This window comes from Morchella sextelata (assembly GCF_020137385.1).
Source record: "Morchella sextelata strain SCLS chromosome Unknown scls_3, whole genome shotgun sequence".
Taxonomy (NCBI): Eukaryota; Fungi; Ascomycota; class Pezizomycetes; order Pezizales; family Morchellaceae; genus Morchella; species Morchella sextelata.
In genome coordinates this window covers 216,250-234,587 of record NW_025408618.1, presented here as the reverse complement: position 1 = coordinate 234,587, position 18,338 = coordinate 216,250, and the positions used below count along the sequence as shown (strand labels likewise).

Below are 18,338 nucleotides of genomic sequence, written 5' to 3'. Positions count from 1 at the left end.
TCTGAAATCCCGTTGAATTCTCAGAATAATGCGTAAACATCTTCTCCTTGATGCTGACAAATTTGAATAGAATTAAATGAGCGATACTCACTCGATGATACGATAGTTTTTTATGATGTCATGGATGATTATTTAATCAAAAAGCTCGAACCTCGATTTTTACTTAGGATTCCAACTCATCAATTGATTAAAGGCCTAGGATGATCAAGATGCAGCAACTTTCGGGAAGCCCCCGAACATCAAAAACGCATGAGCTGCATAAACAGTAAAAAATATGACTTGAATATCATCGAAGTTATGAGCGTGGGGCGGACCTAGTTGTTTCCATATCATCGTTACCAAACTCACTTATTTTAGGAGTCTTTTCTCCCCCACCTTTCAACATTGGATAAAAACCTCATCTGCCAAGTATATAGTTGAGATTTGGATTTCATTGGGAGTGTATTTAAACTCCCGCCAGCTGCAGACAGAACCCCTCTCCGATCATACTTGTGCACTTTCAAAAGGGCTCGTGTAGATCTACATAGGCTGTGCATGCATTGGCCCACATATTCGTTCATGTATGTATGTAGGTACATTACATTTGGTTGGAGCAATATTCTACACACGCAATCAAAACATACGTTTACATTCGAGGGCAATTTCATATTCGGCACAATTATTAACAGCAACTCTCGGAAGGTTCTCGGGACGGAATTGGAGTTACGTTTTTCAACTTACAAAACATTGGCTCGGAGGGGTTCGGTTGCCCGGTATGTATCTCACATAAGGCTTCAGGCTGTGGTTGTTCAGGCAGTAGAACGGTCACTCTGCAGCTAGGACGCCCCACAATGCAAAGTCACTACTTAATAGCCAACCAGCCAACCAGCCAACCAAGAATCGATCGAGAACTGTTCAATCGTTGCGTCTCAAACATATGGTACTCTAGATACGACTGCCAAACCTGAACCCCCTCCCCATCGCGCTTTGTGCGCATTACGTCTTACGCCTTGGCAAAACGGACAGATGGGCTTTGACCAGATTGCGATAAGCACCCGCATCATCGATGGTTCATCGTCCTCCGAGCTTCCCCTCTATCACTCCTCCTCAACGCACTCACTCCCTCACACTTCTGCCTCCATACTGTAAAGCTAACTCCTGCTTGCGAAGTAGGTAGAGCATGTAGATACCTACCGGCCTTCTCAGAAATTTCTCACCTACATACATCATGAACAAGGATATCATGCCTGCATGGGTTCCCATGGTCAAGCAAAAGCACTAGGATTCGCGACCCCTCCAAATATAAGCCATACCTGACCTGAGAGAGCCGGGTGCAGACTCACCACCCTCACTCCTCACTCTACCCATGAAATCTTGAAAGTGAAAGCCAACGCTGTCCTTCAACCTGCAGAATACAAAATAATTTACATACATGCACATTCAACCCGTTTAATGCAGATATTGAGAGGTTGCACTGTACTGCAAAGAGCTGGCCAAGACATATCCGGTCTCCACACGCACAAAACCGAACACCAGATAATTAAAGCACACTCCCTGCATTTGCTCTCATTTCCCCATCTGCTATAATCCTCCTCGAAGTGAACCCTTCTTTCAGTTCTCTTCTTTAGCTCATCTTCTTTACTACTATCGAATCGAAATTGCCTATATTTCGATGTCACAACTGTCGAGTTTCTTTTCATAGTTCCCATATTATCAATCCACAAATCACAGAATAAGAAAGAGTGAAGACGAAGAAAGAGGGACGAATAAACTCGGGTAGTTACTATCGATCTATTCTACTTTTACTATTCCTACTGCGGTCCAACGAGCTTCGCCTGGGGTCTTAACGGCTCTCATTCATTCCTTAACTCCGATACGCCCACGGTACACCATAGTCCGGCTACACTTAGGACCATTTCAGTCGTTTTACATCATCGCACCTGGCGTGTGGATCTTTTTTTGTTCTTCCTCCCCTTATTCGTCTGACGCAAGGCTTTCCACCTCGTTTGTGGGGCACACGGCCGGAACGACCCCGAGAAAAACGTTGGGCCCTGAGACTTTAATTCTCACGCTACCTTTATTTGTTTTTTTAAAGGTGCACTGCAGGAAGACGAACCGAGTAACATCAAATCTCTTGTTTCACTAGTGCCGAGCCTCCTGTCAGGAGCGAGTATTTCTTAACTTCGAAAACCTCCAGAAGATTTCAGCATTTCAAAAAGACACCGATATATACCGCCGAAATACAACTTACTTCTCAAGATGCCTAGTACAGATTTGACCCCACAGAGAAAGCGAAAAAGAGCCAGGACTGTTATATCATGCACCGAATGTCATCGTAGAAAGCAAAAGGTTTGCCCCATTGCCTCTTATATCTTGTTTATGAACATGATCGGGTTACTGACTGCAGTATAATAGTGCGATAGACAGCACCCATGTGGAAACTGCACACTCAGATCTGCATCGCACTTGTGCCAATACGAAAGCAAATCAGGCCCGAACCATAATAGCAGATCTTCTTCGGTTTCCCCGGTTTCTAGAAGCCCCAAGGGAGAGTCTCCAGGGTCTCCGGGTGATATGATATTGGGCGCAAAGGATGTACCGGGGGGGTTTGGGTACATTAGGTCGAACGGGCATACACATACGGCATTGAACGTACTAGAAAAGGTATGGTAGCTACAAGCATTTCAACAACTCTAGTCTTAGTTAATGGTACTAATTTGGCCTAGCTCGATCTCGATGGTCATGGAAATGTCAATAATTGGGTTAGGTCAAACCACCAGGTTGTTGATATATCCGATAGTATGGAGTTATATCCGTACACAAAGCACATTCGACAAATACCACCTAGGCCTTACACCTCACTTCTTGTAAAGGTGTTCTTTCAGGAGTGTAACTGGATTTATGGCTCCCTACATGAACAAACTTTCCTCACACATATGGAGGAGTGGTATGACCAATGCGCGTCGAACAATACACCGGGCAATAATGGGAAGAAGAAGATACTCTCACAGTTCCCTGCGTTGCTACTGCAAGTGCTAGCTGTTGCTTTGCAAATGCTTCCTATGGAACATTACAAGTTTATGGCACAGCTTAACCTTGGCAAAGAGAACTTCTACAATCTTAGTATGACCTACAGCAACACTGCATGCGAGCTTGCAAGTCTGTTATCAGCAAGCAGTCCTACCCTTGTTCGTGTTCAACAATGGTTTCTGAGAAGCTCATGGTTGAAGAGTGAGGGGAGAGCTGTTGAGTCATGGCATGCACTTGGACAGGCTATCCGGGAGGCTCAAGAAATGGGATTACATCGGGAGCGGCCTAAAAAGTACGCTGAAAGTATAGCGAGTGTGTGGGAGCAAGAGATTGAGAAACGGGTCTGGGTCAATCTTTATGTCTGGGATCGGTAAGAGTTGGGTTCTGTTTTGTATTGTTTACTTTTTCTAACTGTTTAGATTCATGTCTATGATTCTTGGACGCCCTACAATGATCAATGATCGGCATTGCAATGTAACGCCGCCAATTGATTGCCCAATCCCTCAAGATCTCACAAAAGTGCCTCCTGTTCCTCGTGGGCCTCTGGATCCTCCAAACCCTTTCACAGAGCGCCTGTTAGATTACCAACTAGCCCATATCATAAACGAAATCGATGATATGGAGGTCAAAGTCGATAAGCCACTTTCACTGGACTTCTCTTCCGTCGATCTGATGCACTCAAAGATCCTTTCCTTCACAGAATTCTTTCCACCAGCACTTGCGATCCGGAATAGAGATAATTCATACGATCAACAATACCCATTCCTTTCAGCCCAGTGCGAGCTTCTCAAAGCTTCAGCTTTCTGCCTAATAGTAGGGCTTCATCGGCCTTTTGTTTTCACAAGAGACCGTTCGAAGATGGAGCTTGTCAAGGCTTCATTGGTCATTCTTGATTCACAAACCAGAGTACTCCAGATGACAAAAGAACACCATCACACTATTTACACTCTTTGTTTCTTTACGTTTGATCCAGCAGTTCTCATTGCAGCGGTAATAATAACCTCGCCAGCATCCCTTGATCCCGAGATGATTGAGGCTTGTCTTAAAGCCCTGCGAGAAGGCCAAAGAAGACTAGAAATGCTCGGTCAGAGAATCAAATTAGCGGAGAAAGGTGCTGCCGTGTTGAAAGTGCTTATTTCGAAAGTGGAAGCCGCAATTTCTAGCGTACACCGAATAGACAGCTTCCCAAATCGAGCAAGGATTTCGTCAACAACAGAATCTGATTCTGGTGTCTCGATATCATCAGGAGCTTCTCCATACGCTTGTGGTCAATCTCATGAATCGCCAGAGCCATCAGTTTCGTTCCCAGGTTCATTGTCACATTCACCAACTATGTTATCGTCGCAATTACAATTGCGAGAGAACATGCACGGCAATCCAGAAATGCAGAGACCAGAGCAGATGAGTGACTTTGATTGGGCCTCGTATACCAACGCCGTTGTGCCACACCGGGATCTGATGTCAATGGATCTGGAGGAGTTCTTCTCAATGCCTGAAATATCCTCCGGTAACATGGGGGACACCGCCGCAGCAACCCATCATGTGGTTATGGATCAGCACCACCACCACAGTCATGGACAATACATTTACGGTTTTGGGGAGCCTGGGAGTGGTTGTGCGGTGGAAGAGCAGCAGATGATGAATGGGATGGGGGACAATTTTTGGCAGAATTTATTGAATGTGCAATTCCAGTAGAAAAAACGGTGTTTATTGGTCTTTTTGTTGCTTGGTTGTTTTCTTGGCGGAGTTTCTCACTCATTTCGGGGTCCTTTTTCCTTTTTCTCTTTTCCGTCTTTTGTTTTTTACATGGGCTATGTTTTTTTTTCTGTTTTTTCTTTCTTTCCTACGTTCTTTCTTTTTTTTGGAAGGTCTTGGGGTGTTTATTTCTATGTCAATGATGCATATGAATTTTACACTGAAAATCAGTGGTCTTACATGATGATCTACACCCTTAATTAGGATCCCTTCGTTGAGCCTCACTTTGAACCCCGGAACTTCATGTGCCAAAACGAATTTGTTGACCCAGGTAAGAGAATCGTCATCTCTTACAGCCCTTACGGTATATTCGTACCTTTCTCGGCCCCAGATTCTTCTAATACCCCTAATCCCGAGATCCAGAGTAAGTACTGTGCATTCCAGTATTGGCTTGGCACTATCTCATCTGGGACCCGAGTAATAACACGGGGTGATATTGGTGGATCTGTCAAGTAAACGAAACCAAATCTGCACGATTAGCGAGTGACTTTGGGGTAAGTTGGGGTGATTACAGGCTGAGAGGTGTATGAACCTGGTTTGGATACGTCATGATCATTGGCATAGGGGAATAGGGGGGTAGTTGATTGGAACATACATACATGTACCCAGGTGCTAAAAACTTAACATTTTAAGGACTGTAAGAGATTATTTGTTTTTCTATGCGATGATCTATAACTTAATTAAGATAGGTTGCCTGGCACCTGCGCCATACCAGAACTTTCTAAAGTAGGAACGGTGTAAATGATAATGTGAACACCTTTTCTTTTGAACACGGGTCCCGTCACGTGCCTAGTTGACTAAGTTCATTTTTTGTCGGAGTGAAATAAGCAAAATACGGTATCTATGTATGGATGCCTACTTTTTTCTTTGCTTTTTGCGATTCGCTTCCTAAAAGTCCCGTCCAAGTGGAAATGATCTCGGTTGTAGTTATCGGCAGATATTACTATCGCCACAGTTCCTCGTGGTTTGCTAACTATGATAGAAATGAGAACGTTTATCCTACCCTCCTTGCAAGCTTGATATTGAGCTTCGCGCACAGAGCATTATGACATGGTTATTGTCGATGCGAACAGAAAACGATCTCAACCCAGATATTTGCTTGCTAACATGCTGCTTATCATATGTTGGACGCTCTTCTTTTTTTGTTTTTTCCTCGCGCATAAGTAGGTAGCTTTGCAATTGTTGGATCTGGGTTTGATTGTCCTGGAACACAGACAAAACTAGATTTTTCCAGCCTGCATTACTACCTAAAAAGGTCATGTTAATATGTACTAACCAAGCCAACATCACTGGAGGTTTGTCACGCTCATGATCACTCACTCAAACTGAATTGTAATGCACAGAGCTGGTTGTGATCTCTAGTTGCGATCTCTACTATGGACGAGAAAAGCTAAACCTCCTAGCCCTGATCACGATATGTTGGACGATGTCATTCTCTCCTCATTTGATTTGCTATTCGAGTGATTCGTGGTCTGTGCACACAGAGCTCTAACAAAAGAGTTCTTGATGGGGAATATTTAACATTTGTTATCCATATAACTACCTCTCAAAGTAACTTCTTCTCCGGATGCGTTACAGGGTTTGAGTTAACGTTCATCATTTACATATTTCAAATTGATTACAATGGTGCGGAAGAAACAGCCCAAAAAAACACCTGCAGCAACGACGAAGGGGAAAAAGACCCACCGGTCAAGTAACTCTAAACCAAATGCTGAGCCTGAGCCTGAGCCTGAGCCTGAGAATAAGAATCTTGATCCTAAGATTTCTGAACCTGAGATTCCTGAGCCAGAGATTTCTGATCCCGAACTTCCTATCTTTACGGCTCCTACATCTCCGACTAAAGGGACTAGTCAAAAGGAAGAGGTCGAAAAGATAGTAGTTCTCCCGCTTCACTTCCTCCCTATCTGAGTGAGTTAACTAACAAAATCACGGCACTTTATCAAAGAACCTGCCGCAATCTTCCGCAACTGACTTCGGCCCGCCCCCAGGGCTGAGCTTCAGTTCTAGCCCCCCAACGTCGTCCCCCTTGTCGTCCCCTAGTCCTTCTAATGAGCCGTTGCCGGAGGGTTTCAAACGGTGCCACCTGTCAACTGACGATGATGAGACCTCGGACGACGGCGGAACACCTACCAAAAAAGCCAAGCTGACCGCTGCCCCACTAAAGAAGCCAAACGTCGCAGAAGAAAACATTCTTCTTCTTAGTCTCAAGGATGAAAAAAACATGAAGTGGCCTGATATCGTTGAAGCCTTCCGCGAGCACGGCTGGGCCGGTCGAAAGCAAACACTCCTCAAAAATCGATATAGGAGTCTCAAAGAAGGAACAGTGTTCTGGGAGGATGACGATGCAAGTCCACTACTCCCCCCTCGCGATAATGCAATACCACTTTTCCTACAATATTTTGACGGGCACTGGGTTTGCTTACTTCTGGTTGTGTGGGAGTGGGGGGAGTAGATTGATTTCTTGCATCAAGCGATCTTTGAGGCCGAAAAAGAGTTCGAGCGGACAAAGTGGGATAAGGTGGCGGAGAGGATGGTGGGGCTAGGTGCTAGTAGAAAGTTTCAGGGGGCAGCATGTGAGAAGAAGTTCAAGGCAAAAGCCATGGAGATCAAAAAAAAGGGAGCGGCTGAAGAAGTTGCTGTAGTTTCAGAGGAACCCGCTGCTCCCGCAGATGTTTCAATGTCTTGATATTCGGGGAGACGGAAATGATTCTTTTCATCATATTAGTACAACTGATCTAGCCTATTTTGTTATTTGGTTAGCCTAATCGCATGTAATATTATGTTATTGCTATCATTCACCATCTGAATAGCCAAATAGGTTTATTTTCTTTTCTTTTCTTCTTCACTCCCCTGTATATCTCTACTCCCGAAAGCGTTGACTATACCAATTGCAAAAGGTAATTTCCCCAATTGAGGGTACCGATTGGTCCCTGCATCTGAAAGCCACCACTACATGCAGATTTCCGCGGCCGCCGCGTTTACGCACAAGTTGGTAGTCTTGGTGATCTGTCGCCTGAGGATAACTAAATTGGGCTAAAGCATGTCGAATGATAATAATATTGGGCAAATATACAAACATAATTTTCAGAGGTGTTCTTGATGCCATTTCTCAATCAAATGCTTTTATCCACACATAGAAGTCTACGGAAGGTTTGTAAACTTGGGTAAAAAAAGTATAGAGTACTAGCAGTGACTTGACGAGTGACATTTTGTCATTGGGTCTCTTTTGACAATACCTTTGAAGCTAGATATATACGTCATTCCTGAACTCACACGAACTCAACCAACAAATTGCAAACCGATCAGCACAATTGGCCAAGCATACAAACCTGGAAGAGTAACACATAGAACAGGGTGGTCCGAGCAGATGCACGGACTCGAAGACCCCGCACCGCATAGGAGACATGGTATACGGGCTCAAAGGAGGGGAAGATAGAAGATATATCGTGACTTTTTGGTATATATTGGACCGAGTTGTCCTGCTCAAGTCATTCCTCAGAGAAGACCTTCAGACAAGACCAAGCACATATTCGCAAGTCAAAAACTCGCAATTCGCCAAAGAAAAACACGATGTCCGAACACAGCACCAATTCGTTTGCTGAAGTAAGTAAATATTATACCCGGCCCAGCAATTAAACCTCCACCAGTAGTGTAGGTACTGACAAATGTTCTTAGCACTCCCCCCAGAGTGGAGACGAACCCATGCCCAGCCAAAATGAAAACGTTCCTCCATCTACTACTCATCCTCCGCCCCCCGCTGCTACTACTCCGTCTCCCATTGCTACTCCTCCGTCTCCCATGACTACCACAACTCCTCCTAGCCCTATTACTCTTCCTACCCCTCAAAAGACACCCCGCAAATCTCGTAAGCGATTCGCCTCTGGCACCCCGGCCAAGGCCTCCCCAGCCAAACGCACGGCAGCCCCAAAGCCCAAAACTAAAGCGTCGGGTGCAGCACCGGCTTCGAATTCAGGAGATGATTACCGTCTTGTTCAGCTCAAAGAGGAGGGAAGACCTTGGCAAGAGATCTCTGAAATCTTTGAGATGGAGGGGAGAGGAAAAGTGGCTAAAGGGTCATTGGCGAAACGCTATTCGCGACTAACAGCAAAGTTGGCTGCGTGGGAGGAGAATGAAGTTGATTTCTTGATGCAGGCGATGGCAGAAGTGGATGAGAATAGGTGGGAAAGGGTAAGTGCCAAGATAGCAGAGCTGGCAGGAGGAGGTGCTGTAAAGAAATTTACAGCAGCGATGTGTGAGCAGAAAGCAAGGGAGTTGGCCGGGAAGTGTATTATAGTTACTACTGCCGCCTCCGGTGATACTCCTGAGGAGCTGGAGGATTAAGATGGATATCTATTATTTAGGTTATATTGTATTTCTTTGGGTTTATCAGGAAACCATAAGTTATCTTTATCAAAGGCAGAAATTCAAACAAAATGTTGGTTAAAATCTCGAAAGCCTAGTTCTCATTGGATAATATCTCAAGTAAAATATCAGTATGCTCACATAGTGAAACCATCGAGTGATATTCTATGAGAAAGCACTTTATCATTCTGAAGCTTTAAGACCGAGTAACAATGCAAGAAGTGTTCTTATTTAGAGTAAATCGAATCGTGTCGAAGAAGCAATTGATAAAAACCCACAATCAAGGATATTACTGGAGGGGATAAACTAGTACAGCTTATAAACCAAGTGCGAAATCATATCCGGAAGTTCTTTATGCTGATATATATACATATCTACATAAAAAGTATAAGCTTACGTCCTAGGAAAAGTTTTATCTGCATAGTTTTACCCTGAGGCTAGCCATTCTTAACTAACTGGTTTTCGTCGTTTTCCTTGATTTTGGTTCCAAAGTGGATTAGCAAGCGCTCAGCATGCTTATCCCAAACAATGGAAATTTATACAGAATTGATCGATCACGCGTTGCACGGACACTCTTGACCGATGGGGCTGAGGGAAGACAGGAGTCGACTGGCTTAATTGACCCTAGCTCAGACATTCAAATTCGAGACTTGATAGCATATAAAAGTTTACTTATAATATATTACAAGTAGCTGCTGATTAATTTGAGCTCTAACACTTTGCTAATTGCATTTTAAATGATAAAATTTATGGATCAATCAAGCTAGCATCAAGAGTTGGTAAAAACAAAAATCAAACATCAAGTGTTGATGTCCAAGATTTCGAGTGATGAACTGTGATTTACCAACCAATTTGCCACATGAACTCTGGAAACCATGAATCCATACAACCTTGGATGATAAGATCAAAGTTCTAAAGCTGTAGTATGAATTAGCATTTGATGAGAAGTGGATGTCCCCAAATCCTGTAAGCAGCCTACTTTTACGTACGTATACTATGTATATAACTTTCAACATGAGATCGCCCGTCGTGTTCCGGAAGAAGGATACGGGGGGAGGTCGCATCTAATACCCATCATAGTTGATCACTGAAATTCGAAGTATAGTAAATATTCTGGCTTCTTTAATATCTGTACATCCATCCATCCATCCATACATACATACATACATATTTAATATTTATTTATACACATTAAACATTTATAGAGCAGCCCTAACTCCACTCCATCTTCACCATATCCCACATAATACCCCTCCACCTAGTGGCTGTCTTGTTTGTAGTCAAATCCAACTTGTTCGTCCCAGCCACTAACCACGACTTTGGCACAACAAACTCGTAGTAATGCCACTCTCCCGCTGTAGTTCCAGATCTATAGAGCGATGGATCACTCTCAATGGGTGTGGCATGGTTACTCAATGCATTTCCGTTCAAAACAATCTCAAGCGCAGACCCTGAACCACCAATAGCAGTCCCAGACCCCGAGAATCCCGCGACAGAAAGCGAAAGTACAGCAGACGAGTTACCACTCGGAAGAGATTCAATATCAAAGACAACAGACCAGGTTCCCTTCGAACTCTTTCCAAAGCACCAATCTTTGGCCGAGTTGGTGCCGACGGTGTACATAAGATTCGCTGGACAGTTATCGACAAGACCATGACTATACGGAGCACCTCCGTATGCGAAACCAAGACTCTTCCTGTCATAATCTCCGATCTGCCATATATCTGTTCTCCCCTGAGTCTTCCATGTCAACTTTCCGACATCAAGATTCTTCCCCTTCGTGAGTGTGTAATTTCCTGCCTGGAAAACAGTAGTCACGCCTCCAATTTCACCGCCGTTTGACCAGGCTTGAATCGTCCACGGTTGTTCAGTGCGTACATCCTCGATCTTGAAGTTACCTTTACTGTCTGCGTAGGTGGTATATTGGAAGGTAGTACCCTGCGCGATAGTTCTTCCTGGCTCACCAAGAAAGATGGCAGCACCGGCAGCGGGCTTCCCGGTGTCGAGCATGAGCTTTCCAGAGATAGAGCCACGTGATTGGTAGAGGGAGTCAGTGAACCACTCATAGGGCCATGCTTTTTCTTCAGCTTTGTTTCGCTTCACGGCGTCCTTGACCGAGCCGTCGTTGAGATAGCTTAGAATTATGTCAGTAAGTTGTCATATGCAATGTATATAGATAGAGGTGCGCTGATGACTTACACAAGCCAAGGCCCGAAAACCTTCCCGTCTGGAATTACATTACTGAAAGATGCCTGAAAATGAGTCCCGTGGAGCATATTAAGTAACACAGTATCATTCGTCTGACTCTCTCTATGCAAGCTCAATTCCTGCTTCAATTGATCACCATTATAGTAGTCTTTCCCAGGGTTTATAAGCCAGCAACCAAACTTATCCCCATACACGCCGTAAAAGTCGCTCTCACGCATGAAAAGCGACCAGTCATATTTAGTGATATAGGTGCCATCGGGACGCTGCCAGGTTTCGTCTTGAACTTTAGTTCCGTTCAAGATATCTGAAAATAGAGGCAATGGCTCATCCTTGAGATACGTCCGGCCACTTGGAAACAGCCCGGGGTCGAGACGGTAGAGGGTTCTGAACTCCCCTTGTACGCCGAGAGCTTTATTGACGAAGTAGGAGTAGAAGCCATCAAGACCGGTTTTTAGAACGAAGTGGACAACACCTTCTTTGGCAGTGAAACCAATGTCAAGCATGTCCTGGGTCTCGGAGTAGATTGCGGCGGACGTATAGTTCAGGTCAAAGTAGCGGCCGGCTGGAAGATTGTTAGCCAAACTATCAAAGCTTATATTTACAGGGGGTAACGTATTACCATAACTTGCATAAGCTCCTGTGGCATTCTTTACCAGGTCCTCGCCCTTATACATCAACTTTGTACCTGAATATCATCCCGTTAGTGTCCCAACTTTCTTTCCCTCGAGCTCTCGATTAGACCAATTCACATACCATATTGCTGACCAACATGCATAGAGATCTTGTCACTCGCAATAGTGGACGAAAAGGTACCATTCGTTCCATCGTTATGTATCACAAGCGATAATGGTGACTTTTTCGAACTCCTCGTGGTAGGAGAAGCCGCTGCGAGTGCGACCAAACAGGCGCCGACACCGAGAGTAAACTTCATTCTTTCGATTGAAAATAAGAAGCCAGAAGTAGCAAAGGAGACTTGAGGTGACGAACAGCAAAATCACAACAAAAAGGAGTCAAGGCCCGAATTTAAAGCAAAGATCCCTTGGCCATCTCTCATCCCCTAACTCCTTCTAACGAGTCTCCGTCCTCATCTGATGATAGCAGCAGTACCCAGCTAGTCAGTATCACCAATTAATCTAGAGTACTCCCCGCCCCCGGATTCCATTTGAGCGGTAGGTATGTACTTTGCGGGGAAGGGTAGCGAGGCTCGAGGCCTTGTATGGGTTGGATAAATATCAGATTTACCAGCCGAAGCGCAACTTCGGGATGATGATACCCCGGGAATCGAGAACCCACTTACCAGCTTTGCTAATTTTCTATAGCAAGAGAAAGATATTCAGTTCAACTATGCAATCCTTCTAGAAGCACCCCTGCATGAAGTTCAAACCAAGCTTTCTGGCGAAAGATATCTCGGTGCAAACGTTTGCGCAGGTGGTGGAGCTCAAAGATTATTGAGGTTAGTTTATGGCGGATCATTATTGGACAGGGGGCTAAATGATGCATGGACCCGAAGGGAGGTTGGGGCCGGCCGGTGGGAAAAACTGGGGAATGGGGGAAAAAAGGAAAAACTCAGCTCCGAGTTCCGGTTTTGGCAAAAGGCAGATGGGTAATGTGAGGGGATACTCTATATATGTCCCTCGAGCTGCGTATGTATGTGCTCAGTACTTGACTACAATTAAACCCCCCCCACAAGCTCCAAGACCACCGCTGCCCAGTTGCCACGTGCAAAGGAGCATCGGCGCCTCTTGAAAACTGCTGCGAAATCTCTCCCGCCAAGTGCGTCAACTGCAACGGGACCCACCGCTCCTTCGCCCCAGCCTGCCCCAGCAGGAAACCCACCACTCCCCCGTCCCCCCCCAACCCCCAGACCGCGATGGAAATCTCATAAAAACGCCGCGCCACCCCACCACTACCTCCAGGAGACTAGGTTCTCGGAGGCCCCATTAAGGATTTTTTCCCCATTTTATATTTTTCTTTTGTCTTTGTAAGGTCTTCTTTTTCCTTTTTTCCTTTTTCTTTTATAGGCGGAAAAAAACAGCCGGTCGGGGATAGGTCTTTACGCCATAGTTTATACTTTATGCGATTCTTTGTACCTAGAAACAATAGAGCTTGATTTAAAAAAAAAAAGACTACAATTAAACCCTCATACTCAACTCACTGTAGTTAGATATCGTGGGTAGTCGGCAACGATAAGCGCCGTTTATATACAATTCGGTTCGGTTTGTGCTGATCAGACAGTTTTAATAAGTGTCAAGAGTTTGAATCACGGCCACTTCATGATCTGATCTGATCAGATGCGCCGCGGAACATTCCAGGGGTAAGAATTCAGCACGAGACCAAGCCACAACCTGAGAACTGTACCTGAACGTCATAGACTTTTCTTCTTCTGCAAGCCTATGTACGGAGAAAAAAGAAAGTCTACACAAGTTTTTCAATTAAGGTAAGTGCTCGAATTCAATCTACTACTCTGGCCAATCAGATTGAGATTGAATGAGATAGCTATCTGTAGATCCAATGCTTATCCCTCGAGATATGGAATTTCTTTTGGCTATGCCTTCTAATGGGAGAAGGCCAGGATATCCTTATCATTCATTTATCAGGCCGGTACCTAGTTTGTGATACTAGTTCCACAAAGCTTTCAAACAGCATCCGAATGTGAGGACAAAAACTTTTTCGTTGAAAAACAATTGTAGGGGAAAAAAAAGCCTCGCACAATTAATGGTTGATTACTCTTCCATGATAAACAGCCAGCTGGGTATTTCACCATGCAGCGCCTGACGCCGGCTGTCACGACGACGAAACACGCAAGCCAATCTGACAGAGAGATAAAAGCAAAGAAAGACATCTAGAAACACAACAGGTAGGTGCGTAAAAAAGGCGAGCACTGTGGATGGATTACCATGAGTACAAGGCAAGCAATTGCAGAGTGCTGGCTGCGTGGACATTTTCAGCAACCTGGAATGGTCCCGGGCCAGCGGATATTTCAGTCTCGAAAGATACCTAAAGAACATCTATCATCAGTCTATCGAGCCACGAAACTTCCTCACGAAAAAACCCATGGTGTTGAGCTGAGCTGTGTGTACCCAGAGCAAAGGAACCTTCATACTGAAGCTCCCTGTACGGCAGCAGAAGCCGCTTGGGAGCATTTCTTACATGAGATTCATGGTTTGATTCACAACTGAACTAGAACCCCAGATTCTCGGTTACCTGTGCTCAAGCCATGGGTATGCAATTGGGCAATAGGCGAAACTAATTGAGGGATTGAAAAAAAGAAACAGCTCGAGTTACACACTTGTTCCTTGTGAATGGGCAGTATTTGTTACTTATTACTAAAGACTAACGAGATCAGCAGGGAAATGATCAATAATCAGTTCACACTTTAGTAACTTGACGTTAGAGCAGCCAATTATGAAGTTACTACTGTTCCCAACAGAAAGTCAATCTAGGGCTCATAGGGCTGTCTGCACAATCTAGAGGTCCACGATGTATCAACCTGCGGTGGGTAAATTGACGTCCGCATCTCCATACGACGGGGCCTTAAGCAAGCCATACACCTAAACAAAAGTGGTGGTTATTGAAATAAGTATTTCTTTTAATTACGGGTATCTTTTCTTTTTTCCCCCCTTTCTATTCCAAGTATGCATTATCAGGTTGATTGTGTTGATGCCTCAATCAGATGGTTGGTGGCGGTCGAGTGACAACGTGTGAATGTCTTGAATAATCAAATGCTTTTTTTTATTATTTCGTGCGGCTGTACTACGTCAATATGCTTCCTTCGAAATGCGCAAAATGTCAAACGCCCTACCCCTCATGTTTGGAAGCAAGGAAGAATGCAAAGGTGAAACATAACTGCAGAAAATGATATGGCATTTAGTGAAGGTCCAGATTCTCAATGTATTAATAGGGCATCACGAAAATACCATAACCCTCATAATGCCATTGGAAAGTCGTTTTGTAGTGCACCGAGAAAAGTCTACATGTAGTTGTAGTTGAGGATATCACTGTTGACGCTTGTGGTAACGTCATCAGTGTCCGACGTCCAGCTACAGCCTTACCCTCGAGTCATCGTCCATGAGTCACTACAAAATCTTTCTTACCGGGTCGACAATTTTTAATCTTCATAACCGCAAACTAGGACAAATTCATCGCTATAATTTGGCAGACGCTCATTTAGTTAATTATAAGGCACTCATTTCGAGGATGTAATAATGACCACAAACTCTCGAGGTCATCACCAGATTTCAAAGATCACAAGACATAGAGACTGGGGTCTTTGTGCTGCTATTTCCAGTAACATTCTGAAGCTGGACCTTTGACGTGAAATATCTGTCGGTCCTGGCTGCAAAGAAATGTTATCATCACATATCTCACACGGGCATCTCCTCCGCTCAGGAACACAGAAACTCGTACAACCCACTTCCATCAATTAAACTTAACCTCAACTTCTACTGGTTCCTCTCCAATGCCTCTCTTTTCTGCCTCCTCCAGAATTGCAACTGTAGCGGTGGCCCCAACCCTCGTCACACCAAGGACCATAACCTTCAATAGATCGTCCAACGTTCGTACTCCCCCGGCCGCCTTGATCTGCACGCCCGAAGCCGACTTCTCCCGCATCAGCTTCAAATGCGGAAATGTCGCACCATCATACGAGTAAAACCCGTTCGACTGTTTGACGAAGCCGTACCCCGTCGATGTCTTGACGAATGCGACGCCAAGGTCGGAGCAAATTCCGCACAACCTGGCGATATGGTCTTCGTTCAAGTAATCGTTTTCGAAGATAACCTTCAGGATAGCGCCCTTCTGAACAACCGTTTGGTTGATCTGTCGGATTTCCTCTGTAACGTAGTCCCAATCGCCACCCAATACTTTCCCGACGTTCACAACCATGTCTATCTCATCTCCTCCCGCATTCACGGCAGCTGCTGCCTCTTGGACTTTGATACCAGTTGTGCTGTTCCCGTGGGGGAAGCCGATGACAGGGCAGACGAGTACTCCACTGCCGAAGAGCACCTCACGAGCCAATGGTATGGAGTAGGGCTTGACGCAGGCAGTTGCGACCTTGTATTTTTTACTAAGCTCGAGACCCTCACGAATTTCTGCATCAGTCATCGTGGGGTGGAGGAGGGAGTGATCAATCATTTTAGCGAGCTGGGGAAGCGAGACATTGATCTTCGTTGGGGTGGCCATGGCTGTTGGATGTTTTGAGTTGCGGTGGTGGTGTGTGGAGTGCGATATGTTTCGTTTGAAAGGGTTTTTTTGATAAATTTTGTTTCTAACCCCCACCTTAGTCAAAGTCTAAAACATGCCCAAAATTTCGGTACGACGGGAGTCCCGGGATCGCTGTTGGGCTACGGAGAACCCTTGGGAAGCCGAGATAAGGGACGTTACTGACAAGGGTTTTATAAGTACCGAATTGATTCGCCAAGTTCAGATGGACAGCGTCAAAACCGATGATTCCAATTCCCAATAACCTGCGGCCCTGCCTACACTCGACATACATACATACATACCTCGGCAAAGTATGGAGGACCCTTTCATTATTTTCTTTTCCTGTCCTATTTGCTTATTACCGTTGATCCGACTTGGCCCCAACCTATCAACTTCCCGGCTCCCCGATATGATCGGGTCCCCGCAGTGAGCGCTGCGGTCGCGGGTCCAGGGCTCCGCGGGGTGCGCAGGGGGGGGTGAAACATTACACCAGATTTCGGTACCTTTGTTCGTACCAAGGATAACCTGCCCTATTACATTGCCAGCAGATAGCCAGGTTTCTCAGGCAGGGTCCAGAGAAAAGAAAACGGCAATATGTACCTACTCTAGAGTACCTACTCTACCAGCACCAGCCATGCTTGCTCTTGATGGATTGACTTTTACTCCAGGGGAGGGTCCCGAAGATCCGACTTGAAAAGCCTGGAGAGATCAATAATCAGATAAACACTTATTAAGAGTATTTGTAGAAAAAGCGAATCATACATTACGCAACAATTATCATCACCAGCCAGACCAAATAATTCCGAATAGCCGCTGGGTCCATGTAGTCTTTTCTTTTCTTCCTCTCTTTTTCCCTGGAGCGGGCAGAAAGAACGAATCATCTATTATGTAACTTATTTTTCATCTGGCTAGAGGGACTTTATGCACGTGGTCATAGTTTGGCTGATAAAATTCCAGTTTCCAATCCGCCTGGGTTGAGGGGAAGGAAGCTTGAGCCAGCTGCTGCAGCAGCTGAGGAGGTGGAGTAAGGGGCCAAGGAAACTTTCAAAGATATCATTTGCCGAATATCATATACCGGTACCACAATTATTATGGCGTGCCGTTGCATTACAGTACGCTCACTGTCCTAGAGTAGGCAAACTATCTACTCTAGAGCAGGTATTCTAGGTAGGTACTCTACGCACGCTCACATACGCTCGCTCACATACACCGCACAGTGCCAGACATCACACGTGGGTCCTTATTGCTTCGCAATTGATCGGGTCCGCATTGGGGAGCTTAACCCCTTTGGCGTGCTTTTGGTTGTATTGGTGCCTACCTATCTGAGCTGATACCGTACCAAACCCTTACCTCACAGCATTTCTTTTACTTTGTTTCACGATAGCACACAAGTGGGACACTGAGGAACGCAGTCTTAAAATGGAATTTTCATGATGTTCGCTCCAGAGCACGTTTCCTCTTTCTTGAAAAGGGTTATCCACCATCCACCGGCTGCTGGACCTTTTAATTTTGCAGAGGGTAAATCCTTATTGCAAAGTTTCCATGCACACCACCGCCGCCGCCGTTGCCTTGTGCACCTGAAAACGTATGGTACTCTTTTGTGGGAAAAAAAGGGCATCGCACCAAAGAACAAGTCCTCACAAACAAAGGTCAAGAAAGTAAATAGAGTAGTAGGAGAATATTATTTCTTTGGGAAGTTGAATAGGAAATCCAACGTCCCCGTCACTGTCGTTAGACCACTACCGTGCCACGTATTTAATTACCCCACTATGTGGTTCGTTCCAATACCCTGGTTCATT

General features: G+C 45.0%; 5 protein-coding genes across 5 annotated transcripts; 3 read left to right on the top strand and 2 right to left on the bottom strand.

Moving 5' to 3' along the window:
* Nucleotides 1-2,238: 2,238 nt before the first annotated feature.
* On the top strand, nucleotides 2,239-4,704 carry H6S33_008890 (uncharacterized protein; the record flags this gene model as incomplete). The annotated part of the gene is made up of 4 exons (XM_044840764.1): nucleotides 2,239-2,328; nucleotides 2,395-2,643; nucleotides 2,706-3,379; nucleotides 3,429-4,704. The coding sequence occupies 4 exons, from the start codon at nucleotides 2,239-2,241 to the stop codon at nucleotides 4,702-4,704; spliced, it is 2,289 nt and encodes a 762-aa protein (XP_044697705.1).
* Nucleotides 4,705-6,387: 1,683 nt separating this feature from the next.
* H6S33_008889 (uncharacterized protein) lies at nucleotides 6,388-7,450 on the top strand (the record flags this gene model as incomplete). The annotated part of the gene is made up of 3 exons (XM_044840753.1): nucleotides 6,388-6,639; nucleotides 6,710-7,177; nucleotides 7,247-7,450. 3 exons carry the CDS (start codon nucleotides 6,388-6,390, stop codon nucleotides 7,448-7,450), a joined length of 924 nt encoding a protein of 307 aa, XP_044697704.1.
* Nucleotides 7,451-8,334: 884 nt separating this feature from the next.
* On the top strand, nucleotides 8,335-9,105 carry H6S33_008888 (uncharacterized protein; the record flags this gene model as incomplete). The annotated part of the gene is made up of 2 exons (XM_044840742.1): nucleotides 8,335-8,367; nucleotides 8,440-9,105. 2 exons carry the CDS (start codon nucleotides 8,335-8,337, stop codon nucleotides 9,103-9,105), a joined length of 699 nt encoding a protein of 232 aa, XP_044697703.1.
* A 1,233-nt stretch (nucleotides 9,106-10,338) lies between these two features.
* H6S33_008887 (uncharacterized protein) lies at nucleotides 10,339-12,265 on the bottom strand (the record flags this gene model as incomplete). Its single annotated transcript, XM_044840731.1, has 4 exons — nucleotides 10,339-11,260; nucleotides 11,326-11,896; nucleotides 11,954-12,019; nucleotides 12,088-12,265. The coding sequence occupies 4 exons, from the start codon at nucleotides 12,263-12,265 to the stop codon at nucleotides 10,339-10,341; spliced, it is 1,737 nt and encodes a 578-aa protein (XP_044697702.1).
* Nucleotides 12,266-15,753: 3,488 nt separating this feature from the next.
* On the bottom strand, nucleotides 15,754-16,518 carry H6S33_008886 (uncharacterized protein; the record flags this gene model as incomplete). The annotated part of the gene is made up of 1 exon (XM_044840720.1): nucleotides 15,754-16,518. One exon carries the CDS (start codon nucleotides 16,516-16,518, stop codon nucleotides 15,754-15,756), a length of 765 nt encoding a protein of 254 aa, XP_044697701.1.
* Nucleotides 16,519-18,338: the final 1,820 nt, after the last annotated feature.